The sequence below is a fragment of the Vespa crabro genome, chromosome 4, assembly GCF_910589235.1.
Source record: "Vespa crabro chromosome 4, iyVesCrab1.2, whole genome shotgun sequence".
NCBI lineage: Eukaryota > Metazoa > Arthropoda > Insecta > Hymenoptera > Vespidae > Vespa > Vespa crabro.
This window is the reverse complement of record NC_060958.1, coordinates 11836801-11863869: the sequence shown is the minus strand read 5'-3', so window position 1 is coordinate 11863869 and position 27069 is coordinate 11836801. Positions and strand designations below refer to the sequence as shown.

Below are 27069 nucleotides of genomic sequence, written 5' to 3'. Positions count from 1 at the left end.
AAAGCTAAAATCAAAATACTACGTTTATTTGCGTCACGAGTTAGCTTGGCTGTTTTATCACATTTTATCACGGTTCATTCAATTCCTTGGAGCTTTGGATTTCCAAGTTTAGAATAGTCACCATAGGCGTCTCTAGCAAACGAGAGAAACACGGCGTCGTCATCGTAGCCGCCGTCGTCGTCTGAGCTTAATGAAGCACAACAAGCATAAATCTGCAGCTTCCGCGTCTATATGCCCTTTTTCTCCTTCTCTATTCTCCGTGTTTTTCCTAATATATACAGGATACATACACCTTCGCTAGACGTTGTCACTTTTTTCCTTCTCTCCTGTCCAACGCGAAAAGGGAGAGCTAAATGCCACGAGACGTAGACACGCAGAGGAGACGTACTTACGTACGAAGGGCTCTCGCCGCGCGCGCGATCGGGAAGAAAACTGCGTCTAGAAGGTTATGTATTTGTCACTGTTACTCTCGACACGCTATTCGTATTCAGTGACATAGAGAAACGTTCCGTAAATCCCAAATGCGCGACTTCGCCAAAATTGCTTTACCGTCCCTTCGCGAATTCTTTCATTTGCTTTGGTTCTAAGCAACAAGATCTGATAGGAAATGACAAACCTTCTATACGTATTTCGTTTTCCTCCGTAGAATCGAGAAAAGGCAGACAGAGAGAAGAGAAAATATAAGGCAGCGGAGAAATCGATTTGCAGAAACGGAACGGAGAAAATGAGCGAACCCGAGGATTTCTAAGACCCGTAAAAGAGATTTTCGAGAGAAAGAGAAAGTAAGGAGATTTCGCTAGAAGCGGAAAATATAAGGGATTATATACTTAATCCTTCGGTACGCAGTTAAGAGCGTCATCTCCAGAAGGCATGGAACTTAAAAGAAAAAGAGAGAGAGCATCTTTGCTTCGTGCGCGCGCACCTGTGGCAATTAATGCAAATGCAGCGGAGCGCGTAATCGTTAGATAACAAAGCGATCTCGCTTCAAGGAAAAGTACTTCGCAGTGACATTCGAGTGAATTTACACGAGAGAAAAAGTAGGTGAGAGAAAAGTGCGCCGGGGAACGAGGGGAAAGAAGGACGGAGGGAGGAGGTAAGGAATGAAGAAAGAGAGGAGGAAAAAAGGATAGATAATATAGTATGGTGGCGAAAGGGAGATGCGATGAAAAGCTGGTTTGCGAAGCCTCCAGGGTCAAAGATGCGTTCGAGCGTACTAATCGTTCGCGAAAAGGGAAGCGCGTTATAAGCATATTTTCGATCTAAAACGAGAAGGTGGTTGGTTGCAAGCTTGCAAAAGGAAAAGAAAAGAACGAGGGAAACATTGGAAAAGATGAAAGGACGAAAGTGAGAAAAAAAGAGGAGCGCGATGTCGAAGGAAGAGAAGAAGAGAAGAGGAGGATTCGGATTCTACAAACGACTTCGAGTCGAAAGGAGAAGGATGAATTTGTGGTATCGGCCGGTCTCTCCTGTCAGAGATGACCGCCCGCGTGTGTGTACCTACTACGAGATATCGACGTGCCTGGGTCAAAGTGGTCAGGTCTTGGAATATTCGGGTCTTGGCCCGGAAGGGGGGTTAATGGCACAATGACTATAGGAGCAGCTTTTCCATCGTATCCTACGTGGGATATGTTGGGAGGTGCGCGCGCCTCTAAGCATCCAGGAATATTCGTTGAAGAGAACATGGAATATGTAGGATATATCGTAGATGTTCCACGCGATCGGATCGCTTCTCCTCTACAGGAATGCAGGTGTACGGAGGAAGTATCGCGAACGGCAGAGAGAACGTTGCACCCGTTTACCACCCCGTGTCGAGGCACATTCGCTCGCCCTTTTCTCGGTGTGTTAGCGTTCATAAAAGGGAGGGTAGTCCCGCGCAATATAGCTGTATATAGGTGCTTCTATTTGATCAGGCAAAGCAAACACGATATTTTCTCACGTGTAGATACGTATTCCACAAATCCTGGCAGCGCGTCAGTTTACGCCGCTATTATTTGAGCGATACGCGTACAAAAGGTTCGAGTTAGAAAAATTTCCCTTTTACGTATACATAAAGTAAATATGTGGATATATGTATGAGATAGGTATATTACGTACGTGTAGTACGTATGCGAATCCATCGCCCGTATTCGGACAACGTGGTGGAATTAATTACGATGAAATAATAGAGGAAGCTTAAATGCGCATACACGTATAGAAGGATAAACTCGTTTCTGTTCGTTTTCAAGCAGGAGTAGTATTTACATCTCTCTTTTATGAAAAACATGTATATATCATCGAAAAAGGACTGAAAACTACTTCGAAAGGAAAGAGTATATGAAGATCCTTTGTGTCCTTAAGTAACTTCTTTTCTTTTTACAGAATACAAGAGACTAAACGTAAAAGATTGTAAAGGGTCGAGCAATTGCGACCAAATTGATTTTCTCGACGCTTTCTCGTTCACCTACTCTTTCTTCCTCCTCCTTTTTTTTTTTTTTTTTCTTTTTATCTATGCAAGGCCTTTTCGTTTATCCGCCATTTTCCTGAGACAAAGGACCTGACATTCTACCAAGAGAGTCGTTTTAACCGATATCTTCTAGAAGGTTCGTCGTCTCTTTTCGATGCAGTTCCTCTTCGTTATCGTCCTTTTTCATGGTTGCAGTGCGCCGACGCGAGTAGGATGGTAATTGGATAAGTTAATTAGCTTTTTAAATGAAACTTTGTCGAGCTTTTAGATGCTCCCTTTTTTCCTCCTCGGCAACTGTACCTCATCGTTGACGTCTTCGTCGTAGTGCTCATGGTGGACGTGGCCCGTGTTCCTTTCGAGGAGCCTTGAAATAAGCGCAAAAGCCAGCAAACCCTCTCTCTCTCTCTCTCTCTCCCCCCGCATCTTCTGACCCTTAATTGAAGCTATAACAGGTCCCTAGCCTCGAGCGCTCTTAATGCAGCGGGACTGCGTCACTTTAATTGAAAGTGCACGGATTCCTCTGATAGCTGTGGCCGCTTCGAGGTGCGGCGCTACAGGAGGAGTAAGGTATTTACCTTAAATGTACCTTGAATTGCGTTTCCTACTAAACGCAGACCGAACGCCATGCTCCGTGTGTGTACACACACAGAGAAAGAGAGAGAGAGAGAGAGAGAGAGAGAGAGAGAGAGAGAGAGAGAGAGAGCAATTTTCTTATCTTGTTGAGCAAAATTTTTATACGTGACTCCGTAAATATTTGATCGACTCGTCGTTCCAATTTTATTTTTCTTACGCGACATTTTTTTCCGTTTGGTGAAAACTGATTCGAACGCTCAAAAATAGTAACCTCAGAGATATCGGATTAATCCAAGTTTTATCAAAGTTTCATTCTTACTCGATAAAGCTCCTTGCAAAAAAATATTTGAAGAAAGAGACTTAAGAAATAATTCCGGAGAAGCGTGCCTTTCTAAATGCGATCGTCGATTTTTTATTTGTTTCGTTTGCGAATGACGTTAAATTTCTATTTGACACAGTTACAAATGTCGTATTCATAAAGCTCGTAGTATAAAGTTCTTTCGGTGAACGATGGAAAGGGATTAGAGCGACGAGAATGAAACAACGATAGTACGCTATTGCCAAGTAACACGTTTAGATGTAATTCAGACGACGATGTCCGTGGTACTCGTAAGTCAAGTTACACCACGCGGCGTCCGAAGATTTCGGGCAGTCCAATTACAGCTCTGAGTAATCATCCAAAGTTACGAGTTGCCGTTAACAAGTACCCTACTCTGGGAGTATTAACGCAGTTCCTGTTTCTTAGCCTGGATAATTCCTTGAAATCGCGTCGGAAACTTCCCATCCGTAAACGTAGGGAGAAATAGAGAGAGAGAGAGAGAGAGAGAGAGAGAAATGGGGGAGAGGAGAGCACCATTTCGACTAACACTAGATCTCTCGGCAAAAATCGATTCTATTAGAAATGTAATTTCTAATTTATGCATACTGACATGTTATTTGAAAATATAGAAGGCAAAGGACAGGGGTACAACGTATAAAAATAGGAATAAATCGAATGCGCTTACGAAAAAATATATATTTACGTTCCTTTGTCGTTTTACCCGAAAAGCATCCATTCTAGGATCTATCGTGTATATTCAAGTACTCTTTTACTAGATCAGTCCTCTTAACGAAGCTGCTACGTATACGTATTTACTTACGTATATATGTAAATTCTCGGAATCGGTCTAGCTTCGCGATAGATGGAAAAAAAAACGTATCTCTGTACTACGAGCCTACTACGTACGAATGTCACTGACCTACATAAATTCTTGAAAGAACCTGACTGGCACAATGACCCACTTAATTTCTCGTCAAAGTTAATATCTTTGAAACGATAACTTCTTTTATTTAGACGAGACTTTCTTTGTCGATAGATCTTTTTCTACGCGTTAAGAAATAAAACTAGATGGATCGTACTAGTTGATTCGAGTCGATTCTCGCGCACAGGCTAAAGCTATTCTCTCGCTTTACTTCTTTCTCTTTTACGAGACTATAGCATAAAGAAGACCGGGTATAACCTCGTGTCGTATGGCGTACTATGGCGATGGCTCGAAAAAGACGATCGATGTAACCAGTATCGAGTGGCAAAAGTTGAAAAATTATCTCTAAACGTAATGCGAACCGTCGATTATTATGCGATCATTTGTTTCGTCAAATAATCCTATTGGAAGAAATATAAAGAAATATAAACAATAATAAAATCGGAAAATAAAGAAAACAAAGACGGCGAGACTACATGGAATATGCGAGAACGTTTTGAATATTAAAATTATGAAATAATATCGGCATACACGAGCGTTCTTTTATTCGCCAGTCCAATGTCGAATGAAAGAGAAAAAAGAAGAAGAAAGGAGATATGAAAAGTGCGCATAGTACGAATGAAGGCTCGTGCCGGTTCTCCCTAAGAGAGAGAGAGAGAGAGACAGAGAGAGAGAGAGAGCACTTTTTCGACAAAGATAAAAAGCTAGAAAAAGCGCGAGCTAATGAGAATCCCGAAAGAGAATGACGCAATGGGAGATTAAAGGAGCGAAGTAAAATACGAGAAAATGATTGGCCTTACGTTTTTTTCGACAACTCTCTATCTTATATTCATACCAACGAATTAGTATATTCGAGAAACGAGGAAAAAAGAATACGTCATTGACAGAAAAGGTGAATATGAGAAAATTTGTACTACGAGCCAAAGAGCCGAAAAAGAAAAAAAAAAAACGATTCAACGAATATCAACAAATAAAAGTTGAGAAAGAAGGTAACGCTATTATAATACGTTGAAAACAAACGTCGTTATTTCTTTTGTTCCTTCAAGCGTAGAAATAATCGTAGCGTCGGTAATCGTGACCGTTCGCGAGTCTTTCATAACGACGACAACGCAGAGCGAACCAAGCAACGTTTTCAATGGACAAAGGATCCTGTCGAGTAGTCGACGAGGAAAAGAGAGAAAGTAGTACCTTTGATAGGGCATACGCGAGAATGAAAGGGAGAAGCAAAAAAAAAAAAAAAAGAAAAGAGAAATGACGGAAGGCGAGTAATTAATTATCCATCGAACAAGAAAACGGTGGAGTCCGACGAAACGCCGATATTACTACTTGCCGCAAAAGAACCCCTACAAAACGTCGTCGTCTTTCTCATTCTCCTTTTCTACGAGCTACAGTTTTTCTTTCTCGGTAAATGAGAGAAAGTACACGCATAATTAATACTTAACTTTTCTTTTGAAAAAAAAACAGGACGTTCTTTGCGTCGGGCAAACGCCAACGATAATGACAGCATTGCCAATGGGTGACGCGACAAAGAAGACACACGTTCGTATACACGATTAGATGGATAAATAATACATGCAAGATCTATGAAAAATATTAAAACCTGTATTAATTGTCATTTACACCCCTACATATAACAAAAGACTCGCTCTCTCTCTCTCTCTCTCTCTCGACAAGTAAGTACCTGTGCGGCAATTACGTTCGTCATTTTAAAAACAATGTGTATATATATTCGCTAAGAAATATTACAACTGTCGATAGCTGTGAACACATATCGTTATCGCGCGTAGTAATTAGAAATTCAGATAAACTCAAAATTCGTTTCATTCAATAGCACTGCTGCGAAAAGCAGTAAGCACCGTTAATTAACATTTATCAACACCCTTCAACAATAACTCCTTTTAAATCGTCGGGAACTTACGAATCAAACATTCGTACGATCATATAGATAACGAGCCCACCGAGTAATTTCCAATGAGCTTCATTACAGTTCCCTTCAAAGTTTCCAGACCAATCAGGACTTTATCTTTGCCGTCATCGTTACAACGGGGAGAAGGAGAGAGAGAGAGAGAGAGAGAAAGACGGAGTATACCGTGCCAATCGATTCTCTCGAGATCGCGAGAACTTAAGCAGCAGGTGTAAGCTTCGGGGTAAACTTTCCTGCGATTAAGACAGGCAAAGCACGGAATTACCGGCAGATAGCCGAGCTTACTAACGTTTCATCGAGATTTCGATGAAAACGATGAACGTGATTATCGTACGTGATCGATAACAACACGATTCCTATCGTTAATTACGTTATACGTATTCGAAAAATGATTCGATCGATGTCCATGCGATATATTGCACGATTATACCAATAGTAAATCACGAAACGTCAGTCAAATGTGAGAATACGTTCTTCAACGTTTAAAAGTAAAACGATCGACATTATGCGTTTCATAAATTTTCGATAGTAAAATAAAAAGTAAATAAACGACTATATTACTCCTCTTGTTGGACGTGTTTAATAGTAAAAAGCAATCCCTCTTGTTAATCTTCTATCGTAGATCTCCGTTCCAAATATTTGCCATTGATGCACGGATACGTGAGAAAACACGAAAGAGATTCTTTCATGGTGACAGAACCTGGGAGAGAGGCGATACACGACGAATCTCCATTGACACGAGTTTGCTCTTCCTTAGGAACGATTTGACAAGAAATCAAAGAAAAAAAAACAAAAAAAAAAACAAAAGAAAAAAGGAAGGAAAAGAATCAGAAACGTCTCGGAGACGGATTATCGTTCTCTGGAATTCTCAGTCGCATGAACTCTTTGCACAAAAGAACGTAATTCGCAAAAACTATCCCGCTATAAACTGTCGTATAGAACGTACACACAAGATTTTATTACTTTTCTTAGTTTCTTCGAGAAACTTTTCTACGGATGTATTCCTAGCGTCAAACTTTCGAGTAAATACTCACGTATTTCCGATTCGTCTTGAAAAGCATCGATCTTGCGAAGAAAAATAAAAGGAGACACATGTGCAAAGCGAAAATGTAAATTTTTCGTAAAATCGATCATAACCTAATCGTTATCTCGCGACGTGCTACTAAAAACAAAAAAGTAGAAAAGAAAAAGAGAAGAAAGAGAAAAAAGAGCAGAAAAGAAAAGAAAAACATGCAGCCCCGAATGGCGATAACATCGGGTCACGATGCCAACAAATATTTACCTGTCGCCCTTGTCATTTCTTCGTCGTTCATCCCGCAAAGGCGCAGCCCTTTCATTAACGCGTGCGGTAGATCCATTCCCCCCTCGCCCCGTTTGAGCAACGGCTCGAGTCACTCGCTCCTCTCTCTCCTTTCCTCTCATTTCCTCTCCATTCACCGATCACATTCTTCGTCGACACACCGAGGAAAAAAAAGTAACGAACGCTTCTTCCTTTTCTTAGTCGAACGGTTGGTAGGTAGCCGCGCGAGCTCGATTATTACGAACTTTTTGCGAGTTCGATCTCCGTACGATATTTCTTCGATCCGGGACAAGGGAAATAAAGACGAGATAACAGTTCGATACGCTATTACACTCGAAAAGGTGCGATCTTATCGAGCATCAGGATTCGCGATCGTTTTTTCGAGGACACGAAGCGACAACGTTGCTCCGCCACGAGACCGCGATGGCTATCGCGCGCGTTGGGACCTCCGTATATCGATCCCACGCTCGCAAAACTCGCGAAACGAGAACGCTTATATTTCTTTCTCTTCCACTCTTTCTCTCTACGAGCACGGGGATTCTCGCGGACGATTTATTCGCGACAACGAGATACGTCCGTCCTCTGTTATTTTGTTTTTATTGTCTCGAGATACGTGTCATTTACGTTCTATCCTCGAACCGATTCCGACACGAGAAACAACGACGAATGTACATCGTCGTACGAGGAGCAAGTTTCTTCATGCGATAGGAAAAACAGAAGTATTCTTCGTCGTTGAACATTCAATTTTCTCTTGTATCATCGGTATACTAGCCACTAGCGATCATTCACTTTTCACCCGTTCACTCTCTCTCTCTCTATATATATATATATATATATACATATATATATACATATATATATATATGATATCCGAAAATATTCGGCACACAGGATTATCATCGAAGAAACTCGCTCGCTCGTCGTCGTCGTCGTCGCCGTCGTCGTCGTCGTCGTCGTCGTCGTCGTCGTCGTCGTCGTCGTGATCCAAGAAGAAACGTGATCCAACGAGCGACTAATCCGGATCTCGAGTTCTCATCGTGGAAGGCTTCCTGATATCCCTTGGAGATCGATCCATAGGTTACTGTGCTTTCTACTTGTAGGGCTGGCGGCATTCGATCGAGGACGCGAATAAAAGATTATCCATTAAATCTCGTGTGATCTAGAAGGAATGGATAAAAAGGTAGCAAGAGATTACGATAGAGAAGGAAAACGAAAAGGTCGTCGTAGACAAGACGCGAAGGCTCGGCACGCACGCGAGCTTGCCGGCCGACTGAAGCACGGCTCGAGCGTCGAACGAGCCCAAACCCGAAACTCGACTCGTCTCCGTCGGTTCTCCTCTTCGTGTCTCTTCGCTCCCCCCTCCCCTCTCCAGTGCCAGCCTCCTCTCCTCGTCGCTCTCTTTTCCTTGGGGACATGGACGCGGGGGGCGCGGTGGGGGAGCAGGTACACTTCGGGGTTGGAATGAACAAATGCGAGAGAGAGAGAGAGAGAGAGGGACCATGCGCGCAGAGGGATGGAAGCGAAAGGGCGGGAGCACTCGGCGCGTGCGCCAGGTGAATCGCCAGACGAAGAGGAGCATCGCGAACGTATACTTTCTACCTGACGTTCGTGCTACTTCCTTTGGCTCGACCGATTTAATATCTTTTATCTTATCCCTATTTATAAATACTATTAGCTCGTTTACGATTTTTCCTACGAATCGAATACTTTTTCCTCTACTTTTGATTGATATTGATAATTAAAGTATATACTTTTATAAAGCGCCATTAAACGTTCTTTTTCCTTTTCTCCCTTCTCAATGATGCAAAGTTTTATCTCGTAAGGTCGTAACGTCTTCGAATGTCTCGAACGACGAAGCATCGATTTTTCTCCCTCGAAACGTACACCGGATTCGACCGAATGAACTATTCTCAAACCGAATTTTTTTCGCATCTATTAATACTTGAAACTCTTATAGATTATTCACGAATTCTTGATGATTCGACGCGAGATCCGTAAGATTTAAAAGCCATGAAGACCATTTTACAGTCTTCTTAAGCTCTCATCGAATTCGAATATATCCAATGGAAACTCGAATGCACAGACGTCGTTCCCGATTAATTAACGTCAGTCACGATAAATCAATCGAATCGTTGTTCTCGATGCAGTCAACGATTCCCCCCGGATACGCCGTCTTGATTCTCCTTTTCCTCCTTCCCTCTTTCTCTCCCTCTCTCTCTCTCTCTCTCTCTCTCTCTCTCTTTGCTCCTTCTCTTCCTCACCTTCCCCCTTCACTTTCTTCACTTTCCACGGGGTTACCCCCGTTTCGATGTAGGGAATCAATCACCCCCGAAACCACTTCACCCTCGAACTTCGGCAATATGTCTCACCGTGCACATACTCGTCGATTCCGTCGCATTGCACTGTTACTACTTCTACTAATACTATAAAACGCGGGCTAAGGCAAAAAGGTCAGTATCGTAGCCGAGAAATGCGCGATCCTTCCCAACTTCTGTTATCGCTTTCGCAACGATAATCGAGTACGCTCTGCGAGTCTTTAAGTGGAAAACTCGATCTATCCTTTCTCCATGACTCTACTTTTAGTTCTACTTCTTGGATTTCTTTTCCATATTACGCGACCTAACGACAAATCCTTTTCTATCGCGATTTTCAAGATGCATACTTTTTATGCATAATGTCGAAGATGGACTAATCATCAAAAATTCGTTTCTTTGGAATTTTCTCCTTCGACAAATTCTTTTTTGGTCTGTCTTTTTATCGATTTGTCGAAAAAAAAAAAAAAAAAAATAAATAAATAAAAAGCCGAAATGATAAAGGGACGTAGTGTGCGAGAGGACGGCTGCAAAGCGAACCAAACTCCATCGGCCGAGGTCACTTAATGAGTACAGACAATATAACGATAATCAAGATAACGCAGGCAGCGGCGAGCCGCGAGAGATCCGTTTAGCCTCGATCAAATTGCCACTATTATCAGTTATCGAATTATTACAGCAAATTGTTCGCGTTTGCCTTTAACCAGGCATTACCAACTGTATCGTGGCAGCAAAGCTCCGCGACTTGTTTCTCCTCGTTCATTTTCACCCTTAGATTTTTATTTCTCGCACGAACGGGTTCGTCCTCATTCGTCTACGTTTCTCTTACGTCGTCGTTGCTACTTGCACCCTCGGTATCCTGCGACCAGGTGCACCATCGTTCGCCTAAGCACGCACAGTAAATTCCAAGTCGAAGAACTTTGTACACACGCGCGCACAAACGCTCGCAACGTTACGTAGGAATGCGACGCGACGCCAGTCGAAACGTGCCGCTACCATCGGCATAGCTTCTAGAAAACGGCACGAACATAATAGGAGAGAGAAAGCGAGAAAGAGAAAGAAAAAGAACCTCGACAATCGATGCTACCTACGACATGTATCTTCGTTTCTACCGGATACGATCATAATACGCTAAGTCTGAATTATAGGTATTGGCAATAGCTTTCCGGCACATCCCGTAGAAATATTCTCTTACGCCATCTCTACCTTTCTAGTTTTATCTTCTTCTTTCCTTTTAGCCTTACCACAAGGATGAGCCTTACGAACAAAGTACCGCTATCTATGCTTTATGGTTATTTTCTTCCTTTCCCTCTTTTGCCTTTTGCCTTTCGTTCTTTCCTTTTACTTTGGAAGGCTCCCTCTCTCTCTCTCTCTCTCTCTCTCTCTCTTGCCTCGCGTTTGATGTAACAATAAGCTGTTCGAACGAAGGGAAAAACGAAAGTTTACGCTTTCTTTTGGAGGTACAATGAGAATGAGGGAGAGGAAGAAAAAGAAAGGTACATTAGGAGAATTATGCAGCATGAGATCGATTATACGTTTTTATATCTTACTCGTGACTCCTACTCTCCGGTGACCGGCATAAGGCCTTGAATAACGATCCGAGCCGTCGTAATAATAAATATCTATGTATGGATCTCCCTTATCTCTTTGACCGTACATTAAAGCAACCCTTTCCGTAGGTAGGCTCCCCTCCGTGTCTCATTTCCCGGTACACCACTCGTGTAACGCGTATCGTACCGTGTCGTTTTTCAAACTGTCCGCTGGGCACGCGCGGCCCCTTCCTCTCGGCGCGCGTATACGCTCGCCGAAATTCCGCAGGACAGAACTTTCGATCGGCGAGCGTGACCTCGTTCGCGATTCCATAAGCGATCGTTGATACGAGAGAACGTAAGTCGAATCTTGTTCTTCTTTTCGCTTCTTTCTCGAGAGTCTCGAAATAAATAAAAAAGACAGCGGAGAATGAAGGAAGAATAGATTGGAAATTTATGTCCGTTTGTCTGGTCCGGGCTCGAATTCAGCCTTATTACATATAGACGCTATGTCGGCTGGAAGTCTCGTTCAGATATCCTAGAAGGGGGTTAGAAATAGAGGCGATGGTTTCATTCGGCTCAGTGTTCCCGAATCTCGGCGGGGTTAATAGTCGTCAGGAATAGTGCCTGGAGGGATCCTCCGGTAGGAACTACTGCGGGTCCGCTTCCTCCTTTCTCCTCCTGGTTCCATTATTGTTCGTTTCTAAAAGATCGAATCTCTACCATTCGGCGGTCTCTTATTCCCTATAACCCATCTAAGCGCCTTTCCATCCGTCACTCGTTCGTTATAATAATAACTTCTCGGTCCGCCTATCTCGGACGCGACAGATCACATTCACTGGAGACGTTAAACGTCCTGCGTCGATGGTTGGACGATCGACGGCCATCTTTTGAAAATCCCGCGCGTATCGCCAATTCGATTCGAGGTTTATCGATATGTGGCTTCGTTATAATCCATTCCAGGATTTGATTTAAAACATTTTCCAAGGATATGCACTTTTATCGACCGATAGTAACAATAGCTGGTTGAGAGAAAATAGGGAAATCTGTAATTAAATAAAATCGGTAGAGTACGAAGCGAACGCTTTAATCGTGGTCAGGATCGTTATCCTGCTTCGATTCTCTCGCGATAAAAGTGCTCCTCTTTGTGAATCATCGACGACGGTGGTAAGATATAATATTCGACTCGTTATTAACGCCGATAATGAATGAGTTCGTACTGCGGAACGAACCTCATCATTTTTTACGTTGAAAACTCGAAATATTACGTTTGGTTACGTTATCCAGATACATTAGGTAGGCTTCTATGCCGAACACCTCGTACGTCCAATTACGAAAAGAGTGTTATTACGTCGGACTCGATACGATCGAATTATCTTTCGAGATAATGCGCTCGTTTCGTCGTGAAAACTCGTTTCTGTACGTTCTTCCTTTCCGTGAGTATTTTATCGAATTTTATACATATAAATTGCAGACGCCAAACCACGAGGAATCGTCGAATACCCGAGGAATATAACGATATTTGCCGGGAAATAAAATATTACGGACGTTTCTTGACGATAACTCGCCTATATTACGTGGACAAATTCCATAACTGGAATGTACTCGCGTGATGACAAACGGCGGCGGGCGCATAGGCGAGGGCGAAGGCAACCTCGTAACGTCAGCTACTCGGCCACGAAAGCATCGATCCGTTTATCTAAAGAAAATTTATCTTAAGTACCTTCTACATGGGCGCGCGCGCGCGCGCGCATTCAGAACGATACACGAATAGTATCCAGAAGAGATCGATTGTGGTCGATGCCCATAGGAGATGATATGATGTTCGAACGTATACTATAGACTTACGTGCATAGATTCTACTTTCAGTCGAAAGTTCGCTCGCCGCCAAAATTTCATTGGCCTCTTTCATGGAATTATGCTGCCACGAGTGGAAGGAAGATAACTTTCTATGCAAACAAAACCGTAACACCGTTCTCCCACGGAAATCTGTCTCGTCATCCACCTCGTAGAATCGCCGATCGTGCACCAAAGATACCCTCGAATATCTCCTCTCCCGAGTCGAACGTCAGCCGCCGATCGATATTTTTTTTCCCATTCGAGGAGTCTTCCTTCATCGCGACCCAATATAAGCTCGACATAAATAAAACCATATCCTTATGCTCTTTTCAACATTGATCATTGCATTTTCCTTCCTAATTTTCTTCTTATTCCTTTTTATTTCAATGCGAGACAGCATTGTCGTCTCTTCGTATCCCGGCCCTCGTTCCCTCGGTTCCTTCTTTTTTCCCCCTTATGCTGCGAAAACGAGAAAAGGTGCCGAGGCGAGGTAACAATGTAATTTTGTGCCCGTAACGTTCCAACAAGAGAGAGAACAAGCCGAGAACGCGACAAGATTGTCTTTCGCTCGGTGCTTAAGGATTTATATGCTTGCGTCTATGCCGAGCACGCGCGCAAAAGAACCATCTACCGCTTTAAGCGGAGATAATATACATCGAATTAAGCGGACATTGCCCCGCGGTACTATACACATACACGTACATATGTACGTTCAAAACTTTGTTCCGGCCTTTGATACGAACAAACATAACTACAGGCGATATCGAGGAGAACCGTGTAATCAAGTAAAAGTAAAAGGAATATTTACAAAGTGGAGTATCGTGAAAATGTTAAGCAAAAAATAAGCATTCGACAAAGGAAGCGTTTGGAAGAATGAGATTGGAGCTTGAGTTCGACAGAATTTCTTCGACGATTAAGTAGTACTCGGCATTGCATCTACTTTGTATGTTTGTAAAGATACATACATGTATATAAACATATATATATATGTATGTATGTATGTATGTATGTATGTATGTATATATATATATATATATATATATATATATATATATATATATATATATAGAGGGAGAACATTATACACGCTCCTCCATGTTCCTCTACAATGCGAGGTCACGACGTTGCTGGATATTGCGATACCACGGAATTTCAAGATGGCCGTGTCCCGGAGACACGAAGATGCCGAGAGCAAAAGGAATTCAATTTCGTGCTCCGCGTCTTTTGTGCGAAAGGTTATACAGGTATTTATGTGTAATATCGACTATCGCTCGCGCATCGATATTTTTATCTTTAGGAAGGAAAAGAAAGAGGAAGAAGAAGAAGCAACGGCAAAAGAAGAAGATCGGAGTGCGACGTCAAAGAATATCAAAATCCTTTCCAACACTTTTACCTATCGCTCGTTACGTTCCATTTTTAAAGAGCCAACGTAAATCGAGTCGATGATTTACGTATCGACAGTCATCTTCCAACACGTGTTTTCGATCAATTCTTCTTGACATTTTTCTTAAAGCAAGAATGGATTTGGAATGGAAACGATAATTACGTTGACGAATCATTGTTTTCCGAGGCTCTAGTATCCTCGAAGTAAATGAATTTTTCTTTTTCTCTTTTACCAGCATGGAATCATTACTTCAATCAATATTTAAACGATTAATTACAAGTTCGTTCACTGAAAGAACACTCTTGAGAACGATTCTGACACGTTCGAAAGAGAAAAGGCAAGGATTTGAGAAGAACTTTTGATAAAACAAGTTTGTGTTTTCCGTGAATTTCCTATATCATAAGAATCTTGTGGAACATCGATAAAGATCGTTTCAATTGCCCGTTCAATTACCAAGCATGATTCGTCCAAGATAACTTTCTGAGAGAAAAAGATCTGTCTGTTAGATTTAAGTATATACATTTAGATATTTCCTCGTCACATTCATTTCATTATAAATATAGTAGTCTCCTACGAAGAAATAAAAAATCAAGAAGAACTTTTCTGAAGAAGGAAGAAACTTTCTCTTAAAGTATCTCTTTGAATCGTCAGCTTTCTCTCTCTCTCTCTCTCTCTCTCTCTCTCTCCTTCCCTCGCTCTTTCGTACTTTTGAAAAGCGTCTATTCTCTCGACCGTTTCTTTTATAAAGACTTATCATAAGTCCCTGCGTTATGCACGCGTCTTGAAAATCTCAGGCAACTTTTGGAAGAACGCAAAGAAAAGTAAAGAAAAACAAAATTGAGATTCCTATTATCGATCCGTCATTTGATCAAAGTTAAATCATCGACCACGAGTAAGTAAGCAGTTTATAGAGTGTATTGGTCAGCGTACGAGCTAGGTGTCCAACAAGCGAAATGGGCTTTTACGCGGCGTGCGAGTGAGATAGAAAGAGGACCGTCCGAGATTCGCGCTCAAGCTGAAATTGTATGCGATGTGGTCTCTCGACCGAGGTTTACCTGTGCGCACCATTGTGCACAAATGCTTTGCGCGTGTATCATACCGAGAATGAAGAGTGAGAGGAAGCAAGAGGAAGCTACTAGTACCTGGCCAGGCCGCGTTCTCTACCATACGAGAGCAGGCATAGTTTGAGGCGACACCTAACCTGAAATCGCTTGACCCGTCGTTACTAGCACCGTGCTGGTGGCTGCCGAAGAGAACAAGGACGACCGAGAGAGAAACGGGACAAAGCGCGTGCGGCCGGGAGAGAAACAGAGAGAGAGAGCGAGAGAGAGCGCGCGCGCGGTGAAGGGGGAAACGGGCAAGAGTGGGAAAAGGAAGGGTCGAATGGGCTGGCGAGAGAGAGAGAGAGAGAGCACGACTGTGTTCCAACGTAATATGGGCTTGTTCCCGTTTGCAACGGGGGTTCAGCCGCGCTTTGCAATTAGCCTTTGTCGCGAGTGCACCGACCAACAGTCCACCCTCCCACTTTTCTCCTCCACATCTACCTTCTCTCCTTTCACTCCTCCCCCCGATACCACTACCACTAGGACCACCACCAGCACCACCACCAGCATTACCCGCCGTTTCCCTTCACCGAACCTCGACGTGACATTCAACCGTCCAAGCAGAGTCGCTTTAACGCGCGAAAGAGTGCGCGAAACACAAAAAATAATTGCTAGCTTTGCGGCTCTCAGGCAATACCACCATTTTCGTCTCTTTCCTTCTGCCATTTCACGCGACCACTGCCTTCTTTTTTCTTTCTCTTTCTATTCCGTCGCTTTCCATTACGCAGCTATATTATATATTTTATATAGATAGAAATCAAAACAGATCTTTCTCATAATTTTTCTTGATTTCTCATAGAATAATTTCTCATAGAATGGGACGTTATAATTAAAATATATGTAGGAGTGCGTATCGGTGCGAGTTCAATTCGAGTAGGAAATCGCGAATCGTCTTTGACCCAAAATGGGATTCAAAATGGGCTTCTACTTTGACGACTTTATCGAATCGTCTTACGGACGAGATGAGGGTTCAATGTCCCGTACGAATCGCGATATACACGTGATTAAGAGTAGATTCAAACGGTGTAATAGGGTGTATTCGAGCGTGCCCTCTGAGAACACCGACGCTCGAATATATTTGGCAAACGGAACGATCGCAATTTGGCTCGCACGATTTGTCGAAACTTCGATGCTTCGAGCGTTTTATCGATGATTCCCCGAATGAACCCTATGTATTCGCGTAATACTAAATGAAAACTTTAACGGGATCGGCGTTAGCTCGAGAAGGACGTCCTATCTTAAAATAAAATCCTTTACATGCGATACCATTGAGAAATTAATTTCGTCGATATTTCTCGACTATTTTCGCGGTATCTATCGACCTACGACTAAACATAGACTATTAATTATTTTCGCTTTTCCGTCAATATTATCGGAGAATTATCGATTACTGTCATATATCACAAGATTATTCCATTATCGGTTCGGAAGAATATTAATACAAAGGATCAGAAATAGAATACAAAAGTATCGAATTTGAAAATCTTTGAGTCAAAAGACGACGATTTTAGTTGATTTTCGTTGATTAGCCTTTAAATTTATATTATTACATTTAGATGCCTATAAACGATAGAAAAGAAAGGAGAACGATAAAAATCATTTCTCTGGGAATATATCCCTCCTCCTTCGAGTTTTGATGATTTATCGCGCGAAGCTTCCGGCAGCATCTAACCGAGAATCGTTTGAAAGCAGCGAATATTATGCAAACGAACGGGCGAACGAACTAACAATAAGTACGTAAGATGATTATTGTATGAATTCAAAGTAAGCAAAGCCTTCCCTTCTTCTCCCTCGTCCACTGGACTCGGGGGAAGCGTGGGGGGCGGGCGGGCGGTCGGGGAGGGGGGGAGGGTAGGAGGTGGGACACGGTTGGGGGCGGTGGGGTGCTAGAACGAAAGTGGAATTCAAATTGTTATTTTAATATTTATCACCCGCCTCTTAAATCCCTTGGAAGCCCGTCTGCCCGTGGGATACCGAATCCACCTTGAAGCATAATCTTCTCTGAAAAATGCTAAACGCCCAGCTTAGCGCCTCAATATTTCAACCGCGTTTCAACCGTTATATAAACCAGAGAGATTCGTCGGTTGTTAATCTCGAGAGAAAAGGAAAAATACAGTTGCGGCCGCGCGAGCGCTCTCGCAAAAAGCAAGATATACGTAAGTAAGTAGGTGTATCTAAGTAGATACTTACACGGCTAAGTATCGACGCCAAGTTGAAAAGGGCTAATTACGATCCGTGAAACGGATTGTCAAAATCACGTACTTAGTAGTCACTGTACTAGTCCCATCCGAGGGCCGCGCCAAATATTTCTCTCGCGAGCATGCAAAAGCAAGGAAGGAAAGGATAGGAAAGGTTTAAATCGTTTCGGCAGGTAAGATCGACGAACGATCGAGCTAATCTAAAATCTAAAACTTTAAGCACGAGTCGAAGGGGTTGATTTTAATCGGAGGTTATGCTGCCGGCAATAATCGGCAGTTAACCGAGCTCGAGCTGGGGTTCGCTGATAACGGACTTAGGAGGGTTGCGTCGCGGAGAGAAGCAAAACCCCTCCTCCTCCCCCCCTTCTCCTCCTCCTCCCCCCCTCCTCCTCCTCCTCCTCTTACACCTACACGGTGACTACCGAACGTGTTCCGATTCCGAACTCGACGTTACACCGTCACGGTTACTATCGCCACGAGGGATACTAGAGCCTCGAGTTAACGACGCTCCACGTACGTCGATACGAGATAATCGATCGATCGTCTTCTTAATTAGTGGCCAACCATTTAGAATGCCGATTCAATTACACAGTCACGTAATCTGCTTACGCGGCAAGCTCGGCTCTCCCTTCCACCGCATCGATGTCAGCTTGACTGGTCGTTTGGGTAATCTGACGCGTGCGTTCTACCTTGTGTATGTCTCTCTTTCCTTCGATTCTATCGATTTCGATTCGTGCTCCTCTGTCGCTCGTCTGGCACGATATTTTGCAATATTACGAGGATGCGATAATAAATTCGATAGCGAGATAATAAACGCGATAATAAAACGTGCGACGTCTGTTTGCGAGCGTTGATTCCATTGGAGATTTTCTCCGGGAAACTAAAAAATAACTGCTGATTCGCTGCGAACGCTGAACGTCTTTCTCTCCTCTATTCTTCTTTCGCTTTCAAGCTTTTTACTTCCTCACCGGGCGTTTTCCTCGCTTCGCGGAATATGTTCCGGCTTATGAGGGTCTCCTCGGCGTCGTGTTTTTTATTCCACCAGAGTGAATGTTTTTAATTCCGTAGAGGACGTTTTCCTCTTTCCGTCCGTACGAGCAAACGCAAGTGCGGATCCGTGGAGCGAACAATGGAAATAAAAATAATTTCCTTCGCGAAATACCCTCGGCGTTCTTTCTTCCTAAGATGATTAACTGGTGTGATGATTCGAAAAGGATTTTTTAACGTATGTCCTTTAAATACATCGACGGGCTCGACGTCGCCGACGAGGCACAACGAACTCTCTTTTCGTTTCATACGTGTTTACTTTCGACGATACGGATGTATCGAGTATCAACGTTGACCTCCTACCTTTTCCATCCCTTCCCCGAACGCATCTGCCCAGATGGAATTTTTCCACTTTACTTTCTAGCTATCCTGCATCGATATCAAATTCCGCCAATTCCCTTCTCTTTCCTTTTACTTTTCCTTTTATTTCACCATATTCCTAACACTTCCAACTGCGTATTTCCCTTACCACTTTCCTTCCATTTCTCTTTTCTTCTTATCTTCTGTCTTACTCACCAGCACCTTTTCGCGATAACCCTTAAAAGAAGGATATTCTATTTTTCCGTTGTTGCTGAGAAAGCCAATGCAACGGAAGACGATACGAAAAGGAAGCCGCTAGAAAAAAAAAAAAAGAAAAAAAAAAAAAAGTAAGAAAGACTATTCGGAATAATGGGATTGTATCCCATCGAGAAGCGCGTAGGAAACGGGAAAATCGATAGAACATTGATAAAGAGTCACCGAAGGAAAGGAATAAATTTCAATCTCTCAACTCCTCGCGTTTGTTTGTCTTCTCTTTCGCTAAAGAGGGGGTGGAGAGAGAGAAAACTCCTGTCATCAGAGACAGGAGCAAAGACGATTGTCTTCTATTCTGTCCTCCTGTCTCTAATCGGAGATTGTTCTTGGATCTCGTGCTCTCCTTCGCTCGAGTTACGTCGAATACTTCCGAGATAAGCTCGTTACTTAACCCTTCTCTATTCCTCGGAGTCGTCTCCATAAACCTTGGCTCGAATTAAATGCGCTGAAACGACTCTCGATGACTCGAGAGAAGAAAGTACGAAACTAAAATATACGCGCTTTCCTCTACTCTAACAACGTAAAAGTTGGAAAATAATTTCACATGGCTCATTTCGAACAAATAAATCCATTCTTTTCCGACAAAATGTATTTTTTTTTCAATTCGAATGCGTCGAAGTTACGCCATCACGACACACATGTCTGTCAACCGAAGAGGACAGTATACAGACAAATTTCACTTAAGGAATTCTGTGCGATTATTAGTTGAACAAGTAGTTGCCAGGTTTCCTGGAGTAGGAGTTGGAGGAAAGCGAATGAGAATGAGCGAGCGAGAGAGAGACGAAAAGCAGGTTCTCGGGAGGGTTAAAGCGAGGCTTGATTAGGCCGCGGCAACTTGTTTCCGTCCGGAACCCTTGCACGAACTTAAACCATATTAAATTGCGCTTAAGTCTGGCGCGTGCTGGAAGCTCTCCGCAAAGATGACGATATGGTAGTTACGAGGAGGAAAAGAGAGCGAGAGAGAGAGAGAGAGAGAGAGAGAGAGAGAGAGAGAGAGAGCGAGAGAGAGAGGAAGATAAAGTAGAAAGGGTGAAAGTGGGAAGAACCACAGACGACGAGATGTGCCACCCCTAGAGTCAAATGCGAGGAAACTTTGAGGAATTTAATAAGCGCGTAGTCCGCGCAGGTTACGCGTCGTTAATCCAGTTCCTCCGAGAAGGACCACCAGCTTCTAGAGTAGGTATCTCGAAGAAAGTGAAAGATAGAGAAGAGAGAAGAGAATGTTCACTGTTCCGATTATCTTAAAAAGTTATACTCCCCCATCTGGAGACGTACTCTCAGGACCTAATTATGCGGCGACACTTTGAAAGAACGTTCCGCAAATGTCCTCGTTTAACTCGACCGTCCGACTTCTTTTTCTTCCAGGAAAAGGTACCTCTGTATAGTATATACCTATGCACGCATACGTACATATATATATGTGTGTGTGTGTGTGTGTATAAATATAGGGAGAAGAGCGAGGTCTGTACATGCTCGTTAACCCGAAAATTTGTATCCGCCAACGAGATACTCTGCGTCGAAAGGACGAGCTCTTCTCCCTTCTGAAACGACCTATCCTACCCACAAAAATGTTGCGTTCTCAAAGTCGTCGGAGCAATGCGCCTTTTTACCCGTTTCTTTTTCTCCCCTTTGACGGGGAAATTATACTTTGAATACTGAGAATATGCTTCGAAAAGCGCGAAAATTCACGTCTAAAGAAGATCGTGTACCGAGCGAGTAGACAAAAATTCTCAATTTATATTATTTAATAGATAGGAAAGAAAACGTATAGGTTTAGTATATCGAGTAATTAACGTTAAACGCGTTGACTTTATCATCGCTTGTGCGAGTCTTTGCGACAGCACGAATAACGGAGGAGGAGTTAAAACCGTAATTGTGCCGGTACGAAGATTCGCAAGGCTCGAATTAACTTCCGTGGTGGATAGCAGCTAGCTAGGTCGATCGTCGAGGCGAACGGCAACGATACCGCAGAATCTAGCTTCCGTTCCTGAGAGGATACGAGAACGTTGTATTCGACCGTATTAGCCGTCCGTGTGTTTACCAGTGGCAAACAGACGAAACCGGTAATTATATTTGACGTCGATTCCTTAAGCACACAAAACGGAATCCGTTACGGATCGCGTCCGTCAAAGAGGTGTTACGTATTCCAACATACTCAAATGTACGCTTCGACTCGAACGATGATTGTCAACTAATAAACAGCTTTAATGCTATAACGTTCGATGAAATTCGATCGAATCGTATAGGATTCTCGTTCGTTTTTAAGATATCCATTCCCGTAATGGGGAAGATAGAGAGACGACAATTTGCTTTTTAAGAATCCGTCGACGACTCGAAGGAGAGGTTATATAAGAGGCGAGTCTTTAACGTCGGAGGTTAGATTATTTTCATTGCCGTCGCATAACGTTTCGATTCGGTAACGTTTATACCTACGGGAGATATTATTCGATCGTGCTAGAACGTCTGTAGAGAGGAAAATTCTGACGAGAGTACACGTAGTGCCCTTGTCTAATCTAGAACTCGGTCAGAATGCTCGGTTCGAGTAGACGATATGCTATTATCTGTGCACTTTGCCTGGTCAATAATATTCTGCCTAAACTTTTTTAAAACGTAATATCATCGCGTCGCAAATCGATTATCTATCGTTCATCTGTATTTAGATTTATCTTTCTACGATTTGCCGCCGCCGCCGCCTCCTTTTCTTCTCAACGAGATTAGTAAAGGGCAGCACGTCATTTTTATCGCCGCCTGCCTCTTTAGAGATTATACCGTATTTGAGAAGGAAAGAGATTCTTCGTCGCGTAACTTTAATCTTTCTTCATTAGATCGGAGGATTACAAGGGCTCATTTACCGAGTACTAATTATAATTTCAGGCGCTTCCGTTCGTTCGAAATTAAATTTTCCTTACGCACGGTTTACGAGTAAATTAAGAATATTTGCAATTATAAACCGTAGACGAAGATGAAGCGACGAACGTATAACAAAGCTGGAATAGTAAAATAAGCAGTCATTAAAAATTATTTTCCATTTAATCCCCGACGTCAGTATCGCCGAGAGATCAAAGGAAAAACGTCCTCGATGTTTTCGATGATCGACGTTGAATCTGATAAATCGTGAAACGTTAAATGACACAAACGATTCGACTAATTTCAATCGATATAAACGCTATCGGAGCAATATCGGGGCTATAGCCTAATTACTAATAATCATTATTAAAACCATAATTCGGGTTTGTTAGGTAGATATTCGAAGGGCATTAGCATTAAATCGAACGCGCAATGGAATCTCGGAAGGCTATAAAATATAACGAGAGTTTCATCGAACTTGGAAAGGGAGAAACGTCGAAATATCCCGTTAAATTCTTTGATATACATAAATCACGCCTTTGGAACTCGATTCGTAACGTAGAAAAGTTGGGCTCTTTGTCAATTTAATCCAAAGTTTCAGGGAAAACATATTTTTCAGCTAATAACTCAAACCCCCGCGACACTTTCTCCGCCGAAGCTCCGTCTGCACATTCATATCCCGAGATCGTAAATCAAAGAGCGGTCTTACCTACCGCAAGAGTTTCCATTAGTCCTGGAAAAATTTGTGGATGACAAATATGATTGTTTCACTGACTCACCTGCAACAAAAAGAAAAGAGAAAAGTTGGATTATCCGGTAAGTAAGTTTTAGTTCCAGTAGACAACGACGAAAAAGTCTCGGGCGTAAGCCGAGAACTCGCCGGTCGGTTTAGCCGAACTCGACGTAAATCGATCATATGCAAAACAGCTCGTCGATAAATCTCGGTGGGCCAATATAATCGTATCAATCAACCGCCGCGAGCATGACGCACGACGGCGATGGATATTCTTTTTTTTCATTGTGGGACTTTTCCAAAGAAGTCGTTCGGACTGTGTGCACTTTCGCCCCCGGCCACAGAGTATCCTTCCTCTTTCATGGTTGGGGAAAGCGAATGGGTCGGATCATCCGTAAGTGGAAGAAGAGGGAGAAAAAAGATCAGGAAGAAAGTTCGAAAAAGGAGGAAAAAAACGAAGTGAGCAGGGAAGAGAGAGAGAGAGAGAGAGAGAGAGAAAGGAAAAAGGAAGGAAAAGAGGGTGGTGGCGCGCACACACCAGAAGGAAGGTGAGCAAGGAAAAGTTTCTCAAGCCCGTCCGAACATTCTCCGCGAATCCGATCGACTTCCCTATACTTACGTAAGATACGTACGGACCAAGTTGGTGTATCGCTTCGAACGAAGAACGGTAAAATATATCCGACGGAAACGGGATCGACGAGTCGGGAAAGGCGACTCGTTCGATTTCCCTTAAGCGCCAGAGATTTCTCAGAGTGTTACCACGTCTCGCGCGGAATGGCGATTGACTTTTGAAAAGAAAGAAGAATAACGCGTATACGTGAAGAACGTCGAAACAAACGAAAGGATTTTTTTCTTTTACGTTTTCTCTTACGACCGGTGGAGCTTGAGTGATCAATTTAACGCTCTCTTAGAAATAGTTTCGCCGCGATTTAAACTAGAAACTAAAGGAATTCGAAAGAAAAAGAAGCAAAAAATGCGTTCCTCCGACGCATTTCGCTTCATCTTTCGATCCTTCTTAACCTGAAACAAAACTAAAGATCTAAGAGGTGGAACGAGAGAAGATATGCAAAAGACGTTTCGTTAAAAAGGATCGGCGAACGGATTAAATCATCCTGAGGAGAAAAAAAATTCAATAACAAAGTCGAGACAGGTAAGGGGAAAATGCGTATCTCGTGACGTGAGAGAAGAAGAGAGGCTCTTCTTAAACGGAATTCTACGAGTGGGCGAAAAGTTTGTTGTTCGCGTAGAATAATCTCTCTTTCTTTTTTCTTTTTCTTTTTTCCCCTTTTTCTTTTCCGTCGCTACGTCTCCTTGCTCGATCCACGCGCGCGTCCGCTAAGAACGAGAAAAGTAACTTTTAATTCGCGTGCTCGACGCGCCGACCAATCTGTGTCATGTGCGCTCCTATTACTCCTGATAAGACCGAGGAAATTTATTTGCCGAACACGTGGATGCCATCACGCGACTCTCACCCTTTCGACTCGGCCGGTGGCCGTTTAAAGAGAGAGGAGGGTGGGCTACCATCGAGACGTGGGAGCCACCAAAGAAGGCAAGGAAGAAGGACGGTAGGGAGAAGGCCGGGGGAGGGGGTAACGCTTTAACGGGCAACGTATTCCCGACGTCTCGTCACGGTAGTCTCATCCGTTTCCCTGAAGTGTCACGCTTCTCTGGAGCCACCAGAGAGAGAGAGAGAGAGAGAGAGAGAGAGAGAGAGAGAGAGAGAGAGAGAGAGAGAGAGAGAGAGAGAGAGAGAGAGAGAGAGAGAGAGAGAGAGAGAGAGAGAGAGAGAGAGAGAGAGCCGAGAAATTGTCTGACAATGAGCGAGAGGCGGTGGTAGGTGAAAGGCAGGGTCGGTCGAGGGTGGACCGACTAAATGCGATGCCGCCGTTACCTCGCCAGGGTGATCGATGATCCTGCGCAGGACACCGGATCCTTCCTACCGAACGACGGACGCTACGCGAGCTTACCTAGCTCAGGCGAATTTTACTTCTCCTATTCCTCTCTTCCTCCATTACTCTCTTACGCTTACTCTTATTAAATATCTCCCCTTTGCGACATACCTAAAACTCGTCGGAACTCGACAATTCCGAAACTTCTCGAAACGTCGAATGAGATAAAACGTTTGGACAATCGTTCGTTTATCGTTTACAACTTTGACTCCTACTTTCCAAAGGCTCTCTCATTTATTCGTCATTAAACGTATTTGCATATTCCCAGATAAATCGAAAGCGTTGTTTGCTATTCTAATGAATGTATATGGGAGAACTGAAAATCGTTATAATAATTTATGATTTCAGCCGTCGTAACGCCACGTAATGACAATTGCTACGATAATTTCATTTCGCTCGATAATAATGTAAACGTGTCACAACGAATATCTATAATATTTGAATATCACGAGTATTACATTTGACGCTTGCGACGCACGAAGCACCGTGGCGAATGAAACATCGAATTGAAACAATCGTTTGCCAACGAAAAAAAGAAAAGGAAGGAAAAAAAGGGGAAAGACGAAAAAAATTTATCAGCGAATCTCGGAAAGGAAAACATCGGTATATTTTTTCCCGCGAGAGAGATGGGGAATTGGCACTTGGATACGTGACCAAGAAAGGCGGAACGAGACCTGCGTAATTTTCCTCCCGCAGTATTATAACCCGAGTGTATAAACGTATAACGGCGAATACGAATCAAAGCTTCCCTCTTAACGAGATCGCGACGAAACGATGAATGATAGTCGCGTGATTCGCTAAAACGAATAAACTACGGTCGCTGTCGTCGTGGACGACCCGGACGGATCGCCGCAACGTTCCTGTATCACCGACGCGCGAGCGTGCCTAAGGGCCGCGATGAAAGCTTCCTTGTCTTCCTTTCTAATTCACAGAGAGACATGTCCGTTAATATATTGATTATCGCGATAACGAACAAGTATATATCTTTCAAGGAAAATCGTTTCGCTCTTAAGCGGAACCCCGCAGCTATCGTATCTTCAATGAATCAAAGAATTATCTTCTTATATCGTTATAATATGTTCTTCAATGCTCGTAGACTTCGGAACAGAAGAGAACAGAACGAGATCCTCCTTGTCTCGTGTTTATTCGTTCGGCATTGTAAATTTATACGAGCGGAAACGCGAAAATACAATTAATAACGATATCTACTACACGGCCTGTACCAGAACGAAAAGGTGTTAATGAATGGATTGGCATAATATAATAGACGTTATTATATGGCATTAATTAAGCGCGTTACGCAAGCCACATTGTTATATGAAAGTAACGACCCGCCGCGTCTCTATATAGTAGAGTAGTTAGTTAGTTTATATTATAAGCGTGTACGAAAAGTTTTGCGTACACGTCGTATTACGCGTCCTATTACGCGTCCTATTACGCGTCGTGTATCGTTTCGATACCTTTACCAATAGCGGATAAGATCGATCGCTTAATTGACGTTACTCGGTAACCTAATCAAGAACGAGAAGAAATTTCTATCGATCGTAGAAAGGATAAGATTTTACCTTTAAGGAGGACGATAATAACGATTCGCGCTCTTCTAACGTCGTTCGTTCTAAGGAGGAAATAAAATCGGCGTATCGTGGCGTATACGATATAGCGCAGCTGCGGGCAAAGTGGTCGACTACCTTACCGCCCGAAGAAAACTGTACTACGAGCCGTAGATAGCTTTAAAGTTCACGAACGCTCGTCGAAGTTAATGGAGCTCGACCGTAGCAGTAGCAGCATAGCATGCGTTCCCTCTTAACAAACCAAAAACCTGTTTTCGAATATCTTCAGCGAGTAACGATCTTTCCGACTCGAGAAAATCGAATATCGAGAAAGATAATAATATATATATGATATGATTTATATGTTTTATCTATTTCTTAAATGTCTTATATTTATCCGCAGAATAACCGGTCTCCTCGATAAATATATGTTTCGTCCGATTGAAAAATATCGACGAGATTAAACGTTATGGATTTTCGTTTACGAAAATCTCGAAACGGCGCGTTAAAAAAGGAAGGCTAAC

At 42.9% G+C, this 27069-nt stretch overlaps 1 protein-coding gene across 9 annotated transcripts in view; it reads right to left on the bottom strand.

Moving 5' to 3' along the window:
* The window catches only part of LOC124423564 (agrin-like), a 237776-nt gene that overhangs the window by 181417 nt on the left and 29290 nt on the right, over window positions 1-27069 (bottom strand). For 7 of the 9 annotated variants that reach the window (XM_046961418.1, XM_046961421.1, XM_046961422.1 and 4 more), the window contains exon 1: window positions 7464-8790. The exons of the other annotated variants lie outside the window; for them this stretch is intronic. Coding sequence is in view for 2 of the 7 variants with exons in the window: in XM_046961425.1 (XP_046817381.1) it covers window positions 7464-7539 (76 nt within the window). In the remaining 5 variants the exon portion in view is untranslated. Of the gene's footprint in view, window positions 1-7463; window positions 8791-27069 lie in introns of those variants that run through there. 9 annotated transcript variants of the gene reach the window in all.